This window comes from Rissa tridactyla, chromosome 3, assembly GCF_028500815.1.
Source record: "Rissa tridactyla isolate bRisTri1 chromosome 3, bRisTri1.patW.cur.20221130, whole genome shotgun sequence".
Lineage (NCBI taxonomy): Eukaryota > Metazoa > Chordata > Aves > Charadriiformes > Laridae > Rissa > Rissa tridactyla.
This window is the reverse complement of record NC_071468.1, coordinates 90979871-91002086: the sequence shown is the minus strand read 5'-3', so window position 1 is coordinate 91002086 and position 22216 is coordinate 90979871. Positions and strand designations below refer to the sequence as shown.

The 22216-nt window shown below is 40.6% G+C and overlaps 1 protein-coding gene and 1 long non-coding RNA gene across 7 annotated transcripts in view; one reads left to right on the top strand and one right to left on the bottom strand.

Annotated features, from left to right (window-relative positions):
• Positions 1-9319, bottom strand: part of LOC128906762 (uncharacterized) — a 90293-nt gene extending 80974 nt beyond the window's left edge. For all 5 annotated transcript variants that reach the window (XR_008465315.1, XR_008465313.1, XR_008465312.1 and 2 more), the window contains exons 1-2: positions 9194-9319; positions 6081-6180 (exon numbers count right to left, since the gene is read on the bottom strand). This is a non-coding gene — a long non-coding RNA (uncharacterized LOC128906762). The remainder of the gene's footprint in view (positions 1-6080; positions 6181-9193) is intronic.
• A 74-nt stretch (positions 9320-9393) lies between these two features.
• Positions 9394-22113, top strand: IRAK1BP1 (interleukin 1 receptor associated kinase 1 binding protein 1). Of its 2 annotated transcripts, XM_054194609.1 has the most exons (4): positions 9394-9675; positions 16461-16526; positions 20641-20771; positions 21790-22113. In XM_054194609.1, exons 1-4 carry the CDS (start codon positions 9394-9396, stop codon positions 22058-22060), a joined length of 750 nt encoding a protein of 249 aa, XP_054050584.1. In that variant the 3' UTR covers positions 22061-22113. The 2 variants fall into 2 exon arrangements, with proteins under 2 accessions (XP_054050584.1, XP_054050585.1); XM_054194610.1 differs by lacking the exon at positions 16461-16526.
• The last annotated feature ends 103 nt before the right edge of the window (positions 22114-22216 follow it).

Here is a 22216-nt window from a genome sequence, read left to right as displayed (position 1 = left end):
TGATATATTTATATGTGCTGAGGTGACGGAAATTATTTAGAGGGGAATTCAACTTCAAGCTAGGTCCATAGACATTATAGCACAGAGACCTACAATAAAATAACTTGCCAGCTTAACTTCAATAGCAAGCAAACACATACTCTAAACCAAAGATGATGCATTTGTAAGGCTGCAGCGTATTCTACACATCCCGAGGTATGTGTAAAGTGCCCATGGAAATTTTAGGTCAAAGAAAAATGTGTCATAGCACAGAGAAAAATAAAGAAGTCTCTCTATTACACTTTTAAAAATACAAATTATTGTTTGAAAAAAAAAAAAGAAAAAACATCCAAGTCTTTTTCTATGCATCTTGCAAGGCTTTTGAACTGATCCTGATTATTTGTTATTTTACTTAAGTGTTTAAAAACGTTAGTCCCTCAGGGTTACTAACTACAATGCCACTCTGTTCCACTTCACATCTACTTCACAACTGCTTAAAAGTTTCTTTACAAACCAGTCACCTCTACTTCTGAATTAATTTTACACTAAATAGCAATATTGCAAATCTCCAGATTCATAGTCCAAGCATGCTCACAAACGTCCTCTTGAGATACAGCTTTCGGATAGTAGACCTCTCCACCTTGCCAGAACTATCACCCTGATACCATCTGCTTTGACAGCTCTTCTTCTGTCATCCCTTTTTCTGGCGTTTGCTATGCATTGTCCTACTGTCTCTGCAGGTCCTACCTGTTCCATTTTCTCTCTCTGGCGCTTGGCCATTTTTGATTATGGAGCCTCCAGAGCTTTTCAAAAGCATTTTTATAGACAATTTTTTCCTGTGAACATTTTCTCTTGGCTGATCTTTGAACTGTGATTTGGCTTTTCGCCTGCTGTATCACTTATATTTCCACTAATGCATCTGCTGTTGCAATTGCAGTGGCTATTCTAAAACTATCATCTCAGACATTCATGCAAAATTATTGAGATATCATTTCTTTAGATCTCAGTTACTAAGTGATCTACTTTGTGTGTTTAGTTACTCATTCCCAAGTCACGTTACACTACTTTATCTATTTTAAACCCTCAAAAAATCTTCTCCACTAACCAAAAATAAGATCAGGAGTCATGATTCCCAACCCTTCCACCCTTTGGCAGTTGCACGGTTTGAGGACTGGTCAGTAGGCTGCTTGATCAAGGTGCCCCAGTGACAGGTAACTGCTGTAACAAGCATTTGGACTTGGGAGCAATCACACTGCTGTGCCAAGAGTCTGCTCTGGACACAGGAACGTAAAGGCGCCTTAGACACCCTTTGACAACAGGAACATCACCTCTTCATTTGTGTCATGTAGGGTGGAATTTGGGGCAGGTGCTCAGGATGGGAGCCATGGTCCCTTGTAGAGAGTCTATGGGCTCCACAGAATCACAGAATGATAGTGGTTGGAAGGGACCTCTGGAGATCATCTAGTCCAACCCCCCTGCCAGAACAGGTTCACCTAGAGCAGGTTGCACAGGAATGCATCCAGGTGGGTTTTGAATGTCTCCAGAAAAGGTGACTCCAGGAGAAAAGCTTTTGGCAGGAGGCACCTAACTTCCCCTTGCATTTAGAAACCATGTTGAACTGCCTTTTCTGCCAGAGAAATTGCCTCTAGAAACATATATACATATATATTAAAAAAAAAAAAACCAACATTCAGGAAGATTAATATTAGGCAGTGAACACCGGTACAGGAACTCTACAGGGTTTCACTCCAAACCCCACCATTGGGTATAGTCTGAGCTCCATCCTAAGCCTTTAAACCTAGGCTTAACTGTTCATAGGGAAAACAGGGTTAGGGTTTCTAAGGAAACCTTTTCTGAGGAAGGACATGAAGAAGAGAGTAGTAACACAGTAAATTTAGTCCTCCAAAGAATTCTGGAAATGCGGGGGAAATCTGTAAAAGGTAGAGAAGAAGGTGAAAAATACCTCAGTTGGATTGAGTAGAGTGAGCTGGAAAAGGAGGGAAGCAAAACCCGCAGGATATAGCCAAAACCCAGGGTCTTCAAAGGCAAGAATTTGAACTCCTTATCATGGAAAATCTGAGGGATAACAAATGAAAGCTTGCCAAATATAGAGAGAAAACATCGATTTCTGTTCCTTTTTCCAGTAACTTCTAATGCATGAAAAAAATGTCTTGGCACAAAAGTTAGGGAGACATTTCTAACACTGTTTCATTTCTAACACTGTTTCACTTACCCTTTTAAGGTTGTCACTGTGTCACTATCTGTTTCTTTCCAGCTTTCATTCCCCTGAGTACATGAAAGCACACATAGTCTCTTGCTGTCAATTGCATTGGTCTGAGCCTCCCACCTCTGCTTCCTCTTCTGATCCAAACTCTTGCACATCATATTTCAGCTAATTTCTCAGTTGTCACACTCTCCCATAGTTATTCTTACATCTCTTGCTTCCAGCATCTGCACTTTAATATTCGGATGTGTATATTTAAAACTAGCAACTGTTACATGCACCTTTACAGCTGTTCTGTATATTCATCATTCAGATTAATAGGCATAATTAACAATAATCTTAAAGTCATTAAGAAGATCCACAACAAAATCAAAGTTACACCTTGCCGCAAATATTTTAAAGATGCAATGTCATGTACTGAATTTTTTTCTTTTAAAAAAGATAAAGATCATCCAATGACCAGTGATCAGTTCTTTACCTTTTCCTCCACCAATTGTGTGATAGCAAGATCTCATATGAATTGATAGCTCAGGGATTAAAGACTAAGCAAAGAAAATCTTCAGTCTGTGTATAGTCAAACTACAGATTTCCTTGATGCAGGAGATTCAAATTATTGGGTCAAGTCTAATAACGACTGCCTGGGTAATTTCAAGAAAGCTAACATTTGTTACATTGCATACCCAATTAATCTTGTGCTTCAAGACATTAAACTGTAACTTGCCTTGCTGAAAAAGAAGCTGTTTTTTCTCAATATCATAGTGTTGTGACGCTGGGATAGGTTCAGTGTAGTTAAATAAATAAATAATGTGTAAGGGAAAGAGTATCTTTTAATTAAAAAAAAATATTTTCTAATTCAAGCTTAGATAGACAATTTTTAAGTATTGATTTTTAAGTCATTTGTTTTCCATTGTGTAATTTCCATTACATTAACAGAAATGCAAGCCAGCAGACAAATTCCAGGAATAGGATGGATAAAAGCTGCCCTGGGGAAAAAACAGCCCCGGGCCCAAATCAGCCCTGGGCCCACACACTTAAGAGTTTCAGGCTATACCCATGAGCAAAGAACAGGGTCTAACAACCAAGCCCCAGAAAAAAAAATCCACCTGGGATAAAAACTCCTTTCCTTTGCATTTTGAAGCCGGGACAAAGGTCTCTGTGATCAGTTGTGAGAAAGGGAAGTCAAAGAGATGGTGCCTGTCGAACCTTGTCCGAAATTAAGGAACTGAGCTTGTGGAAAGAGGGAGACTACGGTCTCTTGAAGCAGTGTTTCCTCATTGTTGCTGATTACAATTAAGTGCTGAGCCAGTGCATTCCTTGAATCTCATGACAAAAAGGATACAAGCAAACAAGAGACAGCGAGGACAGCTAAGGCACCGGGAAGTGAAAAAAATCTCTAGTATCAGAGGGTCTTTACAGAAGTGGGTAGCCTAAAATCTACCAAGGACTGCTTGGAAAAGAATAGATTTGTTAGTTTCTAGCCTCTTCTAATCTGCATTTTCTGATCATCTTTTTTTTTTTAGCAATCAGAATAATTAATCAATAAATATCTGCTCAAGAACAGCAACAGGCTCTCCACAATATGAAATATTTCCATCAAGATGCCAGTTTTCCAAAAGTTTGGTCAGCTCACTTCTAAACTTCTAAATGTTGTGTGGCCTCTTACGGAGGTCGGGACAGAGGGATTTCTTTTGGTCTTAAAATCCAGCATTCTGTAATTCTCCCCAATTGTATGATTGCCGCCACAAAGCTCCTTTAAAGTGTTCCTGCCGAACGTGTAATTGCTATAACTGCCAGGTTCCCATTGGTGAAATTACAGCGGTATATTGTCTTGCTGAAAAGGAGTACTGTGGGGCAGTTAACATCAAGATGTTTAGCAGTGCTTATATATGAGAAGTATACATGTATGTTCATTCACAGTCATTGTGAATTTCTAAGAAAATATAAAAATGTAGGCTGGAGAAAATAGATATTATTTCCTTCATAACTCACAAAAGCTCAGATGACATTTTAAATAAAAAAACCCTGAAACTTAGTATTAAAATTGTTAAGCATGTAAATTTTAATTGAGTTGCTTATAGTACCTGAAGTTACACTTTAATTATCAGATTCTGCAAGATTACTATCTTTAGGTTATTAATTTATTTATAATTTATTCTTAAAATATTGCTTCTTTTGACGTATAAATTTTTGGCAAAGATTTATTGCCTACAGAGAATAATTCCAGGCCATTTCCTCACAAATGCATTACTGAAGACCACTTCAATGAGCCGTTTAGCCTTTCTGTAATGTTCATACCCTTGAACAGAGACTGCGACTTTTTTCATTTTCAGGTGCTGCTGAGCACAGAACACGAGACATTTCAGTGACATCTACGACAGAGACCAGATGTGAATCTTATTTCTACTAGTCTTAACCTAACTTTCTCTATGACAGTATTATTAATATCAGTATGTTCCATGCTTTAGGGCTTCATTCAGTTGTGACTGAAGACAACCACAGTCTCTTAACTGATTTCAGCAGCAACTGTGTTAAGTTTTCTACAGTTTTACAGAAGTGGTCAATAATGATGTTCTGATGTTTTTTTTGTACTGTGGGTGTTCGAGCAGTAGACTATCAGCTTGCTTCATCAACAGCTAGCTACAGTCAGAGAACAATTTCATTGCTCACATTATATGTTAAAGTTGACTTAAAAAAAACAGAGTAAAGAAGTCTCCATTTTTATTAACAGGACCAATTTAAGACTAGAAAAAGTCAGACCACATCTGAGCCCAGACTGAGTCACTGGTTTTGTATTGAGTTACCTCCAAAATCACTTTATCTTGTCAAATCACTATTTAGGAAGAAGCCTGGGAGGAAAAGAAATGACAGATGTCTTTTCTGAAGCTGTGAGATGCTAAGCTGTTTAAAGGAAAGTAAAAATGTGACAAATCCATTCATGTTTTCCAGCAATACTGCCACTTACCATAGTTGGGCTGCAAATTCTACTCATAGGAGTGGGTCTTGCAGCAAGCGACATCTAGAGCAGAGACCCACTGACCAACCTCCTGAGCTACAGAAATTGTTAGCAGCCTTGGAAATTCTGTAGACAAGGTCAGAGTGAGAAGACTGGAGGCATTTCTCTTTCTCCATAGACCTCTGTATGTTGTTAAAGGGAAAACCTTTGTTTTGCTTTAAAATTCTCACCAGCCTCACCTCCTGTGAGCCCTAGTATGTTCCCCTCAAGCCTCATCAAGTCTCATTTATCCTCATTAGTCCATGAGGGGAAACAAGCTTCCTGAGGACACTCATGTCCTTAAAATACAAGATTTCACAGAAATCATCTAAGTTGGAAATTTTGATCTTGGAAATAGAACACTACCAGGGGAAGGGCTTCTAATTTTCTCTTTCTTCCATGCATATTTCTTCTTAAAAAATAAAAAATGCTCAAGTAAAAGTTTGGAACTCTTTGGTGATCATTATTAAGTTAAGAATTCAGTAATTTAGAACTCTGACAAATTAATTTTAAATTTTGAAGAAGAATTTTCTATTTTCTTGGATCTAACCTTCTCAATTTTGAGTCTCATATGGTTTTGAAAACAAACCTGGCTTACAGCGGATATTTATTTGCCCTACAGAGTGATTGTCAACGCAATGAAGTGGGTGACCAATCAACTTTGCATAAAAACATTGTAAGGAATAACCAATTAATACATTGATACAACACAGGGCCTCCATTCAGTAAGTGTTTTACAGTACAGTAGGTCAGCACCTGAGACATATGACAGAAAGATATCAGTCAACACAGCAACTGCAAATTGTCCTTTCACAGAAAAGCCTTTGGCAGCAGCTTTAACAGAGATTTCCTTGTCACGCACATTCCAAATCTCAAAAATCTTACCTCACTAACTAAATCCAGCTGCGTTGCTGAAAGTCATTAGCAATGTAGCACTTCTCTGCTACCATACAGAAATAGATCCAGGCATAAAACCAGCTGTTTCCTAAGGAAAAAAACAAATCCCATACACAACTTAGCACCTTCTCCACCTTTTCATAGTCTGTAGGTAAGTTTTCAATTTTTAAATTTGAGTTAGCAGAATGATATTCACAATTAAATTAGCTTTTCCAACTCTGAAACAACAGTTTAATCCATCATTTTCAAAAATGCCTCCTACTCAAACTGTAAGTCAGAAAAAGCTTATTATCCATAGATTGGGCTTTATATTAAAATTCTGAGTGACAGACTCTCAATATACTTAAACTGGAGCTTTGCAAAGTACCCTTAAAGAGTGAAAAGTAAAAATGTTATTAAATTATCCTTAGTGTATGATGTTCTTATAGTGCAAGCTACTGTTCAATACTGCTGGACCTTGTTTCACAGAAAAGTATTTTTCCATAGATTAATTTGCATCTAAGGCAATTTTATAAGTGGTCCTAGGAAAGGTCTTCTAGGATTCATCCAATTAAGCTTTTAATTATGATACCTTTTTGTAATATTTCTACAAGACACATCGTGTTCCCAGAAAGTTAAAAATCACACAGCATTGAATTATGAAGTGCGTAACACGCAGGAGATTTCATTGCATATCTGTGTATACGCATGTAACTACTGCAACAGATTTTTTCTGATACAGGCTGCCTTCATAAAAAGGCAAATCACTTATCATCAATGGTTAAATCAGAATAGTCTTGAACAAACAAAACCAACCTGGAGAGTACCCAATTTGGGTTCATTACATTATCCAGCCCTTCCTTAAAAGCTTTATTGATGATTTCTTGATAAGCAGCATTCAATACTTAGAGTGTGCCTATTGATACTGTTACATATTATCAAGTAAATCCTCTACAAACATCTTGGCTAAATAAAAACAAACAAACAAAACAAAACAAAATCAAAAAAGAAAGTACTGCTGTGACAGACTACTTTCAAAAGCATTTTTAACTCCCTGTTTAATGAAATAATTTCTTTCTGAGCAATATACATTTATAATTTCCTCTGTACTCATTTTCCTTTTATATTTTATTTCTTAAAGTCAGCAGTACCCAGAATTTATTCATGTAAGCTCTCGAATGGATTTATGTTAAGTGACTAGGCACCAGTGTTTCTGGATTCTGTTACAAGCTTCTTCCTTGCGTTGTCATATAACTTTGATCAAAGTCAGTTACACTCAAAATTTTAGGTGTCTCTACTTTCGGTTATTCATGCTGAGAAACATGGAGTGTCATCTCCAGAGGTAATGATGAATACCTAACAGGTTCAATCCATTTTATTTGAAACTTTAAGTGTTCAGCAAATCTGGAGAGAAAACCAGATTCAAAGGCAGAAGGCTCAAAAAGTCACGAGGCATGCAAAAGTCATTGATACCTCTTAAGGCAGATGTGATATTAATGATGGGAAAGGAAGTTTGTGCACAATCTCCCTAATGATGGGACATGAAGCACATACCGCACCAAGCAGATTAATGAGGGGAAAAAAGACAGGGCTTCAATTCCCTTAATATTTCTCTTTCCTGACACCTCCAAGGAATCTGCATCTGACTTGTAAAATCAGGTCTTGATGTCTTTACATGTCATGTTTTTATCTAGAAGGAAACTATAGCAATATTTATCTGTATCATGTCATGCAGACTTTCCAGCATTTGCAACATGAATTCTGAAGGCTGCAAGACCTTGTCTAAACATACAGTATCATCAGCTTCCAGCCTCTGTACCCAATTCCAGACTTTGGGTGATCAAAACACAATGTACCACAAATGTAAACAGTAATGGCATATCCAGAGTCCTTTCCAAAAATCCTCATACAAATGAGACCAGACATACAGAGCTAGTCACTGAGACAGTCATTTCGGAGTCATTCGGACAGGCTGGAGAACTCAGCTGAGAGGCATCTCATGAAGTTCAGCAAGCGGAAACGCCAAATCCTGCATCTGGGGAGGAACAAGCCCATGCACCAGCACACGCTAGGGCCTGACTGGCTGGAAAGCAGAAAAGGGCTTGGGGTTCTGGTGGACAACAAGCAGATCACGCACCCACATGGCAAAGCAGGCCAACAGCATCCCAGATGGATTAGGAGAAGCATTGCCAGCAGGTCAAGGGAGGTGATCCTTCCCCTTTGCCCAGCACTGGTGAGACACACCTGGAGTGCTGTCTCCTGTTCTGGGCTCCCCAGTACAAGGGAGCCATGGACAGACTGGAGAGAGTCCAACAAAAGCCCACAAAGACGATGAAAGAGCTGAAGCATCTCTCCTACGAGAAAGGGCTGAGAGAGCTGTGACTGTTCAGCCTGGAGAAAAGAACGCTCAGGGGGATCTTATCAATATGTATAAATACCTGATGGCAGGGAAGGAAGACAAGGGAACCAGGCCCTTCTCAGTGGTGCCCAGTGACGGGACAGGACATAATGGACATGGCTTAAAACACATGAAACTCCACGTGAGCATAACAAAACACTTCATTTTTACCGTGAGCATGGTCAAACACTGGCAGGGGTTGCCCAGAGAGGTTCTGGAGTCTCCATCCTTTGAAGTATTCAAAACCCAACCGGACATGATCCTGGGCAACCTGCTCTGCCTGACCCCACTTGGGCCGGGGCTGGACCCCCTCTCCAGAGCTCTCTTCCCACCTCAAGCATTCCATAAGCCTCTGAGAAGCCTTTCCTAAAGAGAGGTCAGCATTAGCAGGCCTTGGTGAGCAGACATTAGCAAAGCTAACGTGTGTACTGCAGCACCCCTCCATGGAGAACCAGCAGCGCTGACGCTAGAATGGATTTTAATCACCCCTGCCACCAGAGGAGGACGTGCCACGACACAACAAAACGCTGCCCTCCGTCCACAGACAGCGACTACAACCAGTTCTCCAGCACTCCTCCTCACACTCCTGTGTTGCTCCAGACCTTAACATGCCAGGAAGATACGACAATAGGTCAAAAATAGCAGAAAAGGGGGCAGCCTTTCCTCAGAGGATATGCACCTGCTCCTCCCCAGCTACCGCCTCTCTAACGGCTACGGCCGTTACCTCGGTAACTGTCATGGCGGATCCCCTCCGGCGGGCGGCAGAGGCACTTCCGCCTCGGTACCTGACATGGCGAGAAGGAGCCTCGGTGGCGTTCCGGTGCGGAGCGGAAGCGGGGGAGGGGGAGGGTCAAGCGAGCGGCTCCCACGGTGCAGCGGGCGCGCCGCCGTTGGTTGCCATGGTGCCGTGAGGGAAACGCCAACATGGCGCTGCCTGTGCCGCCCCCCGCCCGCGTCTTCGCCGAGCTCCTCTCGACTCCGGCCCCGGCCTCGGCCCCGGCAGGAGGAGGCGGCGGCAGCGGCCCCCCGGCGCCGTCCGGGCGGGAGGTGCACGTTAGCGGCAGCGCGGAGCTGAGCGCCGGCCCCGACCGGGCGCGGGTGTCACTGCGGTTGGGCAGCCGGAAGGGGGCGGCCGGGGCGGCGCGGAGCAGCGTGTCCCGGCGCCTGGAGTACATCGCCCAGAGCGCCCGGCAGCGCGGCGTCACGGTGAGAGCCGCCGCCTGCAGCGCCGGGGGTTCCTCTGTGGCGCCGGGCCCCGAGAGGCGGGAGGTTCCCCCCGGGGAAGGCGAGGGGAGGAGCGGGAGGGGCAGCTCCCCTCCGCGGCGGGGTCCAACCGGCACCTCCCGGACCCCGGGGGCCTCTCCTACCCTTCCTCTACCCTGCCGGCGACGGGAGCAGGGGCGGCCGGGCTGGGGCAGCCCCGAGGGGAAAGGCGGCCGCTGAGGGACCGGTGCGTGGAGCGCATCGGCCTGGCCGGCGGGAACCAGAGGAGTAACGAGGGGTTCGGAGCTCTCGGCCTCGGGAATGCACCGGCCACTGGGAAAGCCTGTCTGTCTTTGGGAGGTTGCAGCTTTGCCAGCCTCAACAGGAAAGTTGGAACGTCGCTACTCGGGCACTCCAACGGGATGCTTGTTTTGCATGGGAAAACCATCCTGCTTCGACTCTTTATCATGTAATACAGCATCCTCACGTGCGTATGGATGAAACTGATAAAGGTGTACACAGCAGCATAACTTAACCTTTACATGTGTGTAAGTGTCAGTGTAACTATGTGCTTCCCGTAGCTTAGCAACAAATGCCTACAGAGCTTTTTCCTCTCTCTTTTCCTTGTTCCGCTTAAGTAGAGAGGTATGAAAAAAATGTGAGATGTGATCAAGATAGCTGAAGTGACAGAAGCCCCATGTGGACTTGGAAAGTTCCTTCACCACAGTAAGTTTTTTGGCCACAGGAAATCATTTTGTGACAATGAGGAAAGCATAGTCTTACTTTTAAAGCCTTGTCCACGCTGTAAATGCTCCATAAGGGTGATATTTGTCCTAGCAATTGTGCTGCTGATGTTCTTGGATTTTATAAAACAGTTTTGGACAGTGTTCCACACCTAGGACTCTTAAAAACAGAACAAAGCTGATCTTTGATGAGACACTGGAACAGGTTGCCCAGAGAAGTTATGGATGCCCCATTCCTGGAAGTGTTCAAGGCCAGGCTGGATGGGCCTTTGGGCAACCTGGTCTAGTGGGAGGTGTCCCTGCCCACGGCAGGGGGGTTGGAACTAGGTGATCTTTAAGGTCCCTTCTCACCCAAACCATTCTATGATTCTACGTTAAGTGGTTGCTTTTGAAAGTTACTTACTGTTGAAGTTCCCCAGGAAGTTTGTGCCTTTTTAGTGTATTCACAAATGAGCTGGGGAAAAGGGAGATGACAGAATTCTGATCAACACCAAATTATTCAATGTAGTAAAAAAGTAAGAATCGTAGGAGGGTTCCATGATACTGCATGGTGTTTACAATGCAATTCACTATTAGTAAGTGCAAAGTAAAGAGAGTAAATTACTCGGCCTAAATTACTCGGCCTAAACAGTGATGTGCTTACAGTGAAATTGCATGCCCATATCTCAATGCTGCACGCATTTGAAGATAAGTGCTGACTCCAACTTTTTTTTCCCCCCCCCCAACAAAATAGGTTTTACTATTTTCTTTTAAAACCGATAGTGTTGCTGTCTCTGTTTCTGTATTAGTTAAATAAAGCAGTTTTTCAGGAATAAAGAAGGCAATAAAAAAGGCCCTTTAACCCCTGATTTAGGACAAGCTGATGTTGCAGCTATGGGACTAGATGGCAAAGATACATAGAGGCTGCTGTGGGCTAGGTACGTGAGGCTGCTCCCTACGTTTTTCCCAAACACATGGCTGGGTGTGTGTCTGTGATGGGGAGCACAATTCCATTGACATCAGAATGGCTTGTTCAGTCAGAACCAGTGCATTTTTGTATGGGATTACAAATTGAATGCCTTTAATTTCGGTTAAGTGAATTAACAGGAGTTTTAAGTCTGGTGGATTTTAAGAGGAATGGGAGAAGACAAGGCAACTCATCACACATTCATTTTTATTAGTAGAGAAAACAATAAGCTTTTTACCCACCACCATGGTGAGCTGTCAGATCACGGGGTATTTTCATCCTGACTGCAATTAAATAGCTCTTCAGAGCTCGGATAGATTAGAAAAAATAGTTGCAGATACTTACCCTACAGTGAATCTGAGTAACTGACTGCTAGCTTTGACGTGAGCCTGATTGAATTAGGATAGCACGGAGCATTCAACACATGGTGGATGGCATGCAAAAGGAGTTGGCGGGTCGTTAAGTAAGTGAGCATGCTTTAGAGAGGCTGTGTGCACTACTCCAGGCTAGGAAAAAAAAATAAATGCAAAATGAAGTACGACCTGGGCAAACAAATGATTATATTTGGGTATATGCAGTCAGATTCAGAAATGTAATGGGAGCAGGTAAGCAATGGTGGTGTAACCTAGGTGGAGAGTGGACTGTTTTTATAATGTGGGGAGCATTCAGTGTCTTATTATAGTTATAATAATTTCACAGTAATCTCTTGCTGTTTCGGAAATGCTGTACATTGGAGAATGGAAATGTTGTTTCTTTCTACTTACTTGAGGGACTCTGAAATGCTGCTTAAGTTGTGGGTTTCTCGGTGTTAGCAAAGTGTTAGCTCTAGGGAACTCCGAGAAAAACAACATGAAGTTATTTTTTTTCAGAGTAGTTCCCCGCGGTATAATTTTTAGTGCTTTGTTCCATCCAATTTTAAATCACTGCAGTGCTACAGCTTTTATTTGCCTTGAAGCTTGTCTACTAACAACTCTCACTGCTGGCAATTTGTTCTTAACTGCATTTGCTAACATCACTTGTAGCTAATACCATTCTAGACCACTGTAAAATTAATATCTCTTCACAGTCTCCATATGGTTCTAGTTGTTGCAAGCCTCTTTAGAAATCAGCTGGCTATTCTATATATTTATTTTTAATTAATCTGTAGACCAATGTCCTTAACCCTTGTTGTTGCTGTCGTAGGAAGTCTGTGAGATCAGAAGTGCGTAACCTTTGCAGCAGTAGGAGCTTGCGTGAGCAGCTTGTCAGGATGCCTGGGGGCAGCACCTAATTTCCATATATATTTACACAGGATTTTAATCAGAAATAGATGCACATAGTAGCATTTATTTATAGAGTGCTGTAAGTATATGCAGCATCTGAGAGCACAGAATCTGCTTTGAAGGCTGCAGGGAAAGTAAAATCAGTGGGGAAACCAATCTCTCTTATGCAGCCCAGCTGCTCAAAAGTAGTTTTTTCTCTTTTTCTAGAAGCAAACTCATTTTATATTTACCACCTATGATTTATTTGGGGAGGGGTGTGGAGATGACACTTGTTTTTTTTCACTGTATCTAACAATTGGCATTTGCCATCTTGTTTAAAAATAACAGTGATAATATTTGTTGTACCAGTCAGAGTGTTATAGCACAAAATAAACAAACAAACCATCTCACAAACAATATCCAGTGGGCTCTGGCTTAGAGTTTGTCTCTAATGGGATATATCCTTGGATATATGTGCGATATTCTCCATATTTCAAAACTATTATTTAGGAGTAACAGTTATGGATGCACAGCCAGTTACAAAGAAAGATTTTGAAGTTTTGCTCACTCAGTTACAAAATCTTCCAATTTCAATGTATCCTGGAATAAGAAAGGTACAAAACGGCATAAGGCATCACCTTTTTTTAGACTACCATGTATTTTAAAGAATCCTGACATTTGTTGAGTACAAATCTGCTTTTTACCTTTCTTAAAATAACTGTTACATATACTTCTGTTATTGCTTGAGCAGCATTAAGCAGCAGGATCTTCTTCACCATATATTTTTAGGTTGTCATTCTGTCTGTCTAATGCTAAACAGAACAGACAGAGCGAGGGGATGGGAGGCTGCAGCACAGGTACCAGATGCCTACCTGGGGTACACGCTGACTATAGGTGCTTATCATCCTTAACTGCCCGGGGACACTATGGTGGATGGACTGTCAGGAGATACGAGCATACACCAAGACTCTGATTAACTATTTCTTCAGCTAAAGAACAAAAATGCTCTGTTCAGGTGGAAGAAGCTAACTCTTTTTGTTGTTTAAATATCTTTATTTTTCATAATGTAAAGTTATATTGGATATATCAGTTCAAATGTACAAGTAAATTTTAAGAGATGTTTCCAGGTGTTCCTAGATTTTTTTATTTATAACTACAAATATGAGCATAGCTTACCACAAGGGTGCATTAGCATACGTTTGCAAACTATAAACACTTTCCCTTACTAACGCTGGTCTTGTGTTTCATAAAAAGGTCTCACAGTTTCATTAACTCAGGAACCAGCAGCAGAACACATAACTTTATCTGCAGATAGGCTTTTCTCATACTGTGTTGTTATATAGCTGTCTCCTTGAAGTGTGCTTTTGCTAACTTATCTGTTTAGGGTTTTTTTCCTGTCTTCTTCTGGGGAAAGGAGCAGTCATTCCTGTAAACAGCGACAGTGTCATGAGGGTGGACGCGGTGGTCCTGTGAAGAACATACTGTTCAGAAGTAGCAGATAGGTAGGAGGAAGGGCTATGTAAGATTTTGTTCTGTTGAAAACAAGAAAAATATAAGGCAAAGCACAGTTTTAGACTTAGTATTATAAGCTCAATGGGATATTGGCTGTCTTTTTCATTTTTGTTTTTAGAGTACCTGCAGCTGTGATGGTTTATGTCAGTGCTGGCTCAGATAATAGGCTATATAAGCAGAATGCAAGTGCAGTTCTGTTAAGAATCGTTAATGGCTTCTGGGGTAATTGAGTCATCACATAACAATAACGTTATATTCATTTAATTTTCCTACTGTGATTCTTGGCCCACAGGTTTAGCAAATGGAGAAAGTTATTCCAGAAGTCCAGAATACCTGATGCTTCAGAAGTGTAGCTTTCCCTAAGTCACAGTGAAAACTATTTTTCCTGTGGCTATTGCCATCAAATGGATAGTTCCTTGGCTAAAATATGAGCAGTAGACATAAGCAGTAGGAAAAAAAAAGCCTTTTGCTTTTTATGTAGTCGAAGTCTGGATTCCAATTTAAAGTTATGTTGTCAGCTACCTGTCTTTTCCATATCTTTGTCCGAACACGCTCCCGAACAGGAACAAAGTATCTAACAGAAGATGTATTGCAGGAGGCTACCTTGTTATGACTTCAGCAATTATTTCGTCCATTTATCTTCAATAACGCATACAGCTACTGTCAAATCTGGTGGGATAAAAATTGGCTGTGAGGGAAATTTTATAATAGATGGCACAAAATGATCTTTCACTCGGATTGCATTGATCTTGCAATAGTGCCTGGAGCCACAGGATGGCACTGTCCTTAAATACACAGGAACCTTGCAGAGTGCAAAACCAAATTAGAGGACTTCAATCTGTTCAGCAGGAAAGAGAGCTTATTTTTAAAAGCTTTAAGGAGCAGAGGCAAGGAAAAACAAATGCGCTTTTTCTGTGTTTACTCTAAAGTTTTATTACAGTATAGCTATTTCTTCAAAATATGAGTTGTAGAACAAAGCTTTTCCGTGTGGTTATTTCTGTAAGATCGGTAAGAGCGCTAGAAAAAAATCCTGCTTGTCAATTGTAATTAGATTCTATCACAAATACTAAGATTTTCTCCATTTTGTAAATTAACTGAGTTGCTGGTGCTGGGCTGACCTGAGCACTCTTTTGCAAACCACAGCCAGCCATGCTGACAAACTACCTCAAACCTCTGACTGCAAAAGGGGAAATTGTTTTTTAGGGACTAAGTGGCCCCGGTCCTTGCCCAGGATTATCCAAAAATAAGAACTGTTGTGCTTGTATTTGAGCACTGCCAATCAATCATAAAATTGAAATTTCAAAATTTGTTTCTTGGAGGCTGCTGTGCAATGGTAATTATGGATCTAATTTCCATATGATATTTTAAAAGGAAAATGCTTCTCATGATTAATGTCATTTATATAAGCTTATGCATGCATGCTACACGATAAACTTGAAGATTTGAGCCTCTATAGGAAATATTCTGGCACAAAGCATCTCCTGAAATGTGTCAACACTGAAAGCAAATATTGTTTTCCTATGCAAATAAATTTAATAAGTAAAACTTTCTCAGTAATTGGAAGGCTTAGTATCTGCTTCCCTACAATTCCTGGATATTAAATGCGAAGTTATATTTACAATTAAATTGTAAACTGCACTTCTTGTTGTGTTGTAGTAATTTTACAAGAAGTTGCTCATCCAAAGTGTTTACCAAAGAGATAAGTGGGTGAAAGAAATGTGAGTTAGACCGCTAGCTAGCTGGTCAAATATTCAGATGTAACTGGAGTTATTCTGTATCTTAGTTTAGTATTTTATTTATAAGTCTTACGGGATTTGCTAGTGCTCTGTGCAGACATTAAGTTGAATAATGTAGCTGCTCCTAATGCAAAGGTGCAATGGCGGCACAGCCAGTCTGGTTACTGTTCTGCCAGAATAACCAGTGCTCAGTTGTTGTTCACATCACCTTGCTACAAGCTGCAACTGTTAAAATATCTTAAAATAGGGGCCTGAAAAGTACTTTTCACATAACAACTTTCTGAAAACAATTGAATCTTCTAGTTTTTTGAACCAGGTGAATTTACAGTTACACACTGCTCCTTGCTAGCAGTCACTTTTAAGACCTAGTTGTTCTCTTCAAGTGAATAGCAGCAAAATTACTTTATAGAGCTACAGTATAATTTAAAGAATGTCAGGAAGTCTTTAACATCCAGCTAGTTTTTAACTGAAGAGATTTGTATGGAAAATTCCACATTTCTGTTGCTAAGTCATAAGCAATAAGCCAAAATAATTCAACTTTTCAGGACACAGCTTTTCCAACAGATGCTTACTTTCTGTCTTTTAAGATTATATTCTTGTACTGTTATAGGAAGAAAATATGACTGTAACAGAGGATTTTAGCAGAGTAGAAGATACTTACCAAATGGAAGCAGAGGTACGTATTCAACCTAACCAAAAATAATAATAAAAAAAGAATAAGAAATGTAGCGAGGACCAATGGAAACTTGCAGACTGTCTTTCCTCATACCGAGGAGTTGATGGTCTCTACAGTAAAGGCAGCACAGTCCAAAGAAACTATTGAAGGACTGCAGTTTAAAGCAGAGTTCAGCTGCAGTCTTCTGTTGTGTGCTGAATTTGTTTTCTGCTACTGTAATATAGAAAGAATTATTATCTTCTCAGATGAATGCGTGCTTTTTAATATTACACGATGCAATGGAAGGGAATATTTGGTTCTGGGACTCTCCAGTTGTTCTGTGGCAGTGTAAGCAAACGCACGCTCTCCTTCACCCCTAGCCCTTCCTGCCCTCTACTTATTGCAAGGAGTTGTACTTAGGTGATCAGGTGATAGGTCAGTTCAGAAAGCTGCTCCAGTTAATAACTTTTTATTTTCTAGATTAGCTTTTATTTTTTCCATTATTTTAGCTCCCTGAACTGGAGGCAATGCAAGGCAGAGGACAAGAGCGGATGGGGAATAACAATGGTGTGGGCAGCGCTAATCTAGATCTGCTTAAGCCACAGCTGAACAGCACCTGGACTTTGGTCTATTCTACAAGACTCCGCCATCAGCTTGCTGCAAGTAAAGCAAAGCTAATTGTTTCCTAGGTAATTGACTTTGAATTCCGTAGGTAAAAAGTCCTGTGTGAAAGCTAAATATTATGGGAATAATCCCATTTACTTCAAAAGCAGCTCAGGGAAGTGTATTTTTGCACATTCATGCTATAGTAAGAAATAAATGCTGTGCTGAAAACATTCGCTGAGGGCAACGGTGTGGTTTCAGTCCATGGATCTTTTTAGAACATCAAACTTTAATCACTACCCACCAAATTTACAGATTCCTATGAAGTAAACCTGGAAGTCTGCAATAAAATGATAGATGTTTTACAGAGCTGTTATTTACAATCCCCTGAAACAGGGTTCAGACTCTTTAGTTCGCTTGCTTGCTTTAAGGCGTATTCTCACCTAAATAACAACAATAAATACAGAAATAATAGAGAATTTGGAGAACAAAATTTGGATTTTAAAATGAGTCTTCAGATACTTAAATGTGTCATCTTCTGAATGACTTTAACGTCATAGACAGTATCATGAGAGCTTAAATCACTACGGTTTTTAGATAAGCTATACTTAAAAATTAATAAAACTATATTGAATTATTATTTAAGCTACAGACAAGCGTAGGCTTACATCTTCAGTCTTAAGTGGTAGCTTAACCAATTGTCTCCCTTCTGCTATTAATTTTTATACAACGAAGATTTTATGTGGAAAGCAAATTACATGGATTTCGTGTTCATTTGTAGGCAGCTTGGACCAGCTGTAATTGCTGTTCAAAAGTTGTATGGTTCCCTAGGACCTGGGTGGCAGAACTTGAAAAATCTAGCCATCGTACCGCTGTTTTGGCTGCCCTGTACACTTAAGTAGCAGTATGGTTGCTTATGCAGAGATTAGTTTCTCCTTGCTTCCCCCTTTATGTATGTACTTGTTTCATTAGTGCAGCTTCATAAACCAATGAAGTTCCATTGACCAGTGTGTTTGCCTACTTTAGCAATATAAATGAATTTCAAATTAACTTACACTCGCTTCTTTACTAAAGTTTGCCGTCATATTTGTTGTACCTAAAATCATAGATGTCATGCACTATTTCACTCTATAAACTTTTTACCATTTTAGAAGACTGAAGAAATTCCCAGACAAATAGCTATTTTAAGGTGTAATTAAAAATTCAAGATACGCTTTCAACTGTAAGGAGATAAATTTTAATTCATGCTATAACAAAGGAAAATATGCAGAAGAATGAAGCTGTGGATGAGATCACAAAGCTCTATAACATCTTAATCATAATAGTTCATTTATTGCATGATGATCTCATGGGATGAAGATTATGTTGGTTTTGTGCATTTCTTAACATACTCGCCTCCGTAACTTCTTGTCCTTTACAGCCTTATCCAAACCTCCTAATGTCCATAATGGTTTTGCATACCCTCATATTACTTTTTCACACTTTTTAACCTTAATCATAATTGAAGAAATTGAAACACTGCTTTGCATTTTAATGCTCAGGTATCTTCTGTAAATGTAAGTGGGAATTATTTGGTCTAGCTCTAACTGAAAACTCTGTGGGGTTTAGGGGGAAAAAAACAACAAAATTCACAGATACTGCTCAGTTGTTTTCTGCCCCTGAGGGTACCTGATTACATGCTTCTTTTTTAACAATAAAGTTCCTGAGTGCCCAGAACTGCCTCAGTCTGAGCAGCTTATCTCTTGCTTAAGACCCACAGTTCTTTTGTTTGATCATTCTTTTGTTTCATCCCCTTGAGGGAACTAATCTTGTAGACACTGATAACGACCTGGGAAACACTATGATAGTCCTTATAGTGAGATGTCCAACTTTCCACAAAATACAACTATGACAATTTTCTGGCAAAACAGCACAGGAGGATGTATGCTTTTCATGTATGGCAAGAACTCCCACTGAAGAAAGAAATCTAGGTTTAGTCTCATCTTCAGCCTTTTTTCAGATTGCTACTGCACCTTCCAGAAAGTGATCCAACCCCCACGTTACAGATAAAGGGTGCGCAGCTCAGGTGAAGATGCAAGCCTTGGTGCAGTTTTGCACCAGAGGTGTGACCCTTTGTCCTTGTAGAAGATGGACCTGCCCTGCCACTCCATCTTGGTCAGTTTTTAAGGCCCTAAGCCCAGCTTTGGCTCGGCTGTGTGAAGAGCTACTGAGCCAGTGCAAGGATTCAAGCCAGGATGAGGTACATGTACTGCACTGAGAGGCTACCCAGGGTAATGTGTTCATTAATTACTTTGTGGTAATTGTCAATGTCCACTTTTTACCTTATGCTGTATATGGAGTAGTCCCCTCTTCTCTCACTGAGAGATTCAACTTCCTTGAATTATCTCATTTACCACGAGGTAAATCTGTGGTATGCACACAGGAAGCTACTGCAGTGCAGCTGACATGCCATAACTTGGATTTCTGTACCATATACCTTCGCTGGGATAGGTCGCTGCATGGACTGCAGCAATCGCTGTGCATCACAGGGGTTGGCAGTGGAATGTTCTTTACCACAGCTTTTTTCCTCCTCTTCCTGTTGCAGCTGCGTTACTGTGTAAAAATAAAGAGTCAGGGATAAGAGAAGGTGTGCCTGACTTGATAGTGAGAACACTGTGCTGGGAAGTGAAGATGAGGGTTTAGTTCTTTTAAAGGACTTTGGGACCTGGGATTTCTGATTCCTGAATGCTGTAGCAGCAGCTTGGCATCATCGCTTCACTCCTGCTGACTGTGTTCTGCCACAGAAAAAGGCTGGCTCCTGCCTGGAAAGTTGCCACTTGGCTGGCACTTCCCCACAAGGAAGGCTGTAGGGCTCTGGATGTGGGGCTGATAGCGATGCTTGCTTTGTAGCGCTTGGGAAAGCACCTGAGTTCCTGACACATCTGTACTTAATGCTTCTTATTGCCAAAGCCACAGATAGCTAGATGTTTAAATTGGTCTTAATGCAAGTCTGAAGTGCCCAGTTCTCTGTAGGCACTGGAGTGACTCCGTTCAGCCAACACAGGGTTCTGAGCACACTGCAGGCTGGACTGGGCTAGGCTTAGTCTCAGTTTAGGTTTCTTGAACCTAATGCTTGGAATTAAAATCTATTTGTCCTTTCTGCACAATGTTTTCCACATCATTTTGCTTGGCCTTCTGTGTAATTAACATTTAGTCATCTAAAAAGGGAAGAACCAGGATGCATCTAGTCATGTGTCCCAAAGAGCACGTTCATTCTTCAAATTGTCTACATACCAAGAATGCCGTACTTCCTCACAAAAAAAGCATTTCTTAATCCTCAATTTTAAACCATTTTATTAACTTCTTTCTGTTGCAAACCTAATGATAGTCTCTAGGGCTGTATAAAAGTGCTCTAAGTAAATGTTGGAGTTATATACGGAACTAGTATGTTTATTTTGTACATATTTGTCTTTATACTGATTTAAATACAAGTGTTGAATCACAGGGAAAAATTGAAAAAAATTACTTGTGTGATGTCTGTGTTCACTCCCAGGTCTGTATTATATTCAGCGATTTTGGAAAAATGCAGAATGTTTGCAATCTACTCATTGAAAAGTTAGGAACCTCTGTTACCATCAGTCCACCTCACTTCTACCATACACCAGAAGCTGTAGACACCCTTCGGTAAGTTCTCTCTCATGCCACAAAATTTACAGCTTCAGATAACAGTTAATATGAATACATAATTATACTGTTTGTAATGTCAGCAAATGGTTTCCTTCATACCTATTAAAATTTATGTTCAAATATTTCAGTATTTGTTTTAAATATAAATTAAAGCCGTTCAGCCTAGAAGATGCAGCTTGTTGTTTCTACAGTGTCCCTGTGCAAAAGCAGAATGCAATAAAAAATATTTTCCTACTGATTTCCAATGGAAGTATGATCTACTTTGAACATTAGGTCATCAGAATTTTACTTTGGCTACACCAGCACATGTAGGTTTAATTTGTATTTATTCATGAAGATACAAGTGTGTTACCAGATATTGATAATTCTAAGCACCCTAGCTAATTCCCATTACTCTTAGCTGCTGCCATGTCCTGAAAAGAACCATGTATGGTGCTTGCTCAGCATTGAAACATGCTGCTTTGAAGCTCACAGTCTTGGTATTTTAGGTGTTAATTATTCACAGTCCTGCTTCTCCTATTGGGGCAGGTGGGGCAGAGGGAAGTTTAATCTTGGTTTGGGTTTTGCCTCTTAAAGAAAAAATCATGCCTGGTCCAAGAAGCAAGCTCAATGAGCTGCTGCTAACAGTTCTGGAGATGTCAGAAGTGTATCTCAAAGGTATCTACACTGGAATCTGGAAATCAGGCCAGTGAGGTTAAATAGATGCCTTACACCTGGGCCGCCCAAGTGCCTGGAGCAAGGGTTGAACTCTTGCTCTGCACTACACACCATGGATACCTGCAGCATACAGGTATTAGAAATGCTTGATCATAGCTGATGAGGATGCTGACATTTTCTCCATGCAATCCCCCTTCAAACTCCTAAACTATCAATCACCCAGAACTTGGGGGAAGGTGATGTGTCTTACATCTATGCAGTTACAAAAGCTGAAGCATTAAAAAAAAAAAAATGCTTGGCAGGAATACTTGTACATCAGTTGGCCCTGCTTGTTATTGTGCTGCTTTTTCTCCCTCAGCCGTCAAGTATGTGTTGCTGCTGTTGGAAACACACGGCAGAAAGCTCAAGAAGTCTGTCGACTGTTTGGCCAGTCATTGGGAAAACCTCTATTAATAAGAGAAGAAGAAACAAAAGAATGGGGAGGCCACATAGACAATCATCTCTCGAACTCCCCAGATTCACTGACTCTGCAGGAAAGAATCCAGAATGCTACTGCTTATGCTTCCTGTAGAGTGTTTGCTGTGTTTGAGATAAAGGGAAAAGAAAACAGAAGAAACAAGTTGCTCTAGAAACTTTGAAATCCTACACCTTTTCTTAATAAAATTTTTTATGCTTTCTTGAATTTATTGTTGGTTTTTTTTTTTTTACTTTAGTCTTACAGTAGCAAGTAGAGTTAAGAGAAGATATTAGGAATGAGGTTTGTGTAGTGAGCCAAAGTAGGTTTC

Excerpts from the sequence above, each read along its gene's own strand:
- IRAK1BP1 (XM_054194609.1), top strand. The coding sequence starts at position 9,394 with ATGGCGCTGCCTGTGCCGCCCCCCGCCCGCGTCTTCGCCGAGCTCCTC. Across the intron at positions 16,527-20,640 it reads CTTACCAAATGGAAGCAGAG|GTCTGTATTATATTCAGCGA; the intron begins GTACGTATTCAA and ends GTTCACTCCCAG. Across the intron at positions 20,772-21,789 it reads GAAGCTGTAGACACCCTTCG|CCGTCAAGTATGTGTTGCTG; the intron begins GTAAGTTCTCTC and ends TTTCTCCCTCAG.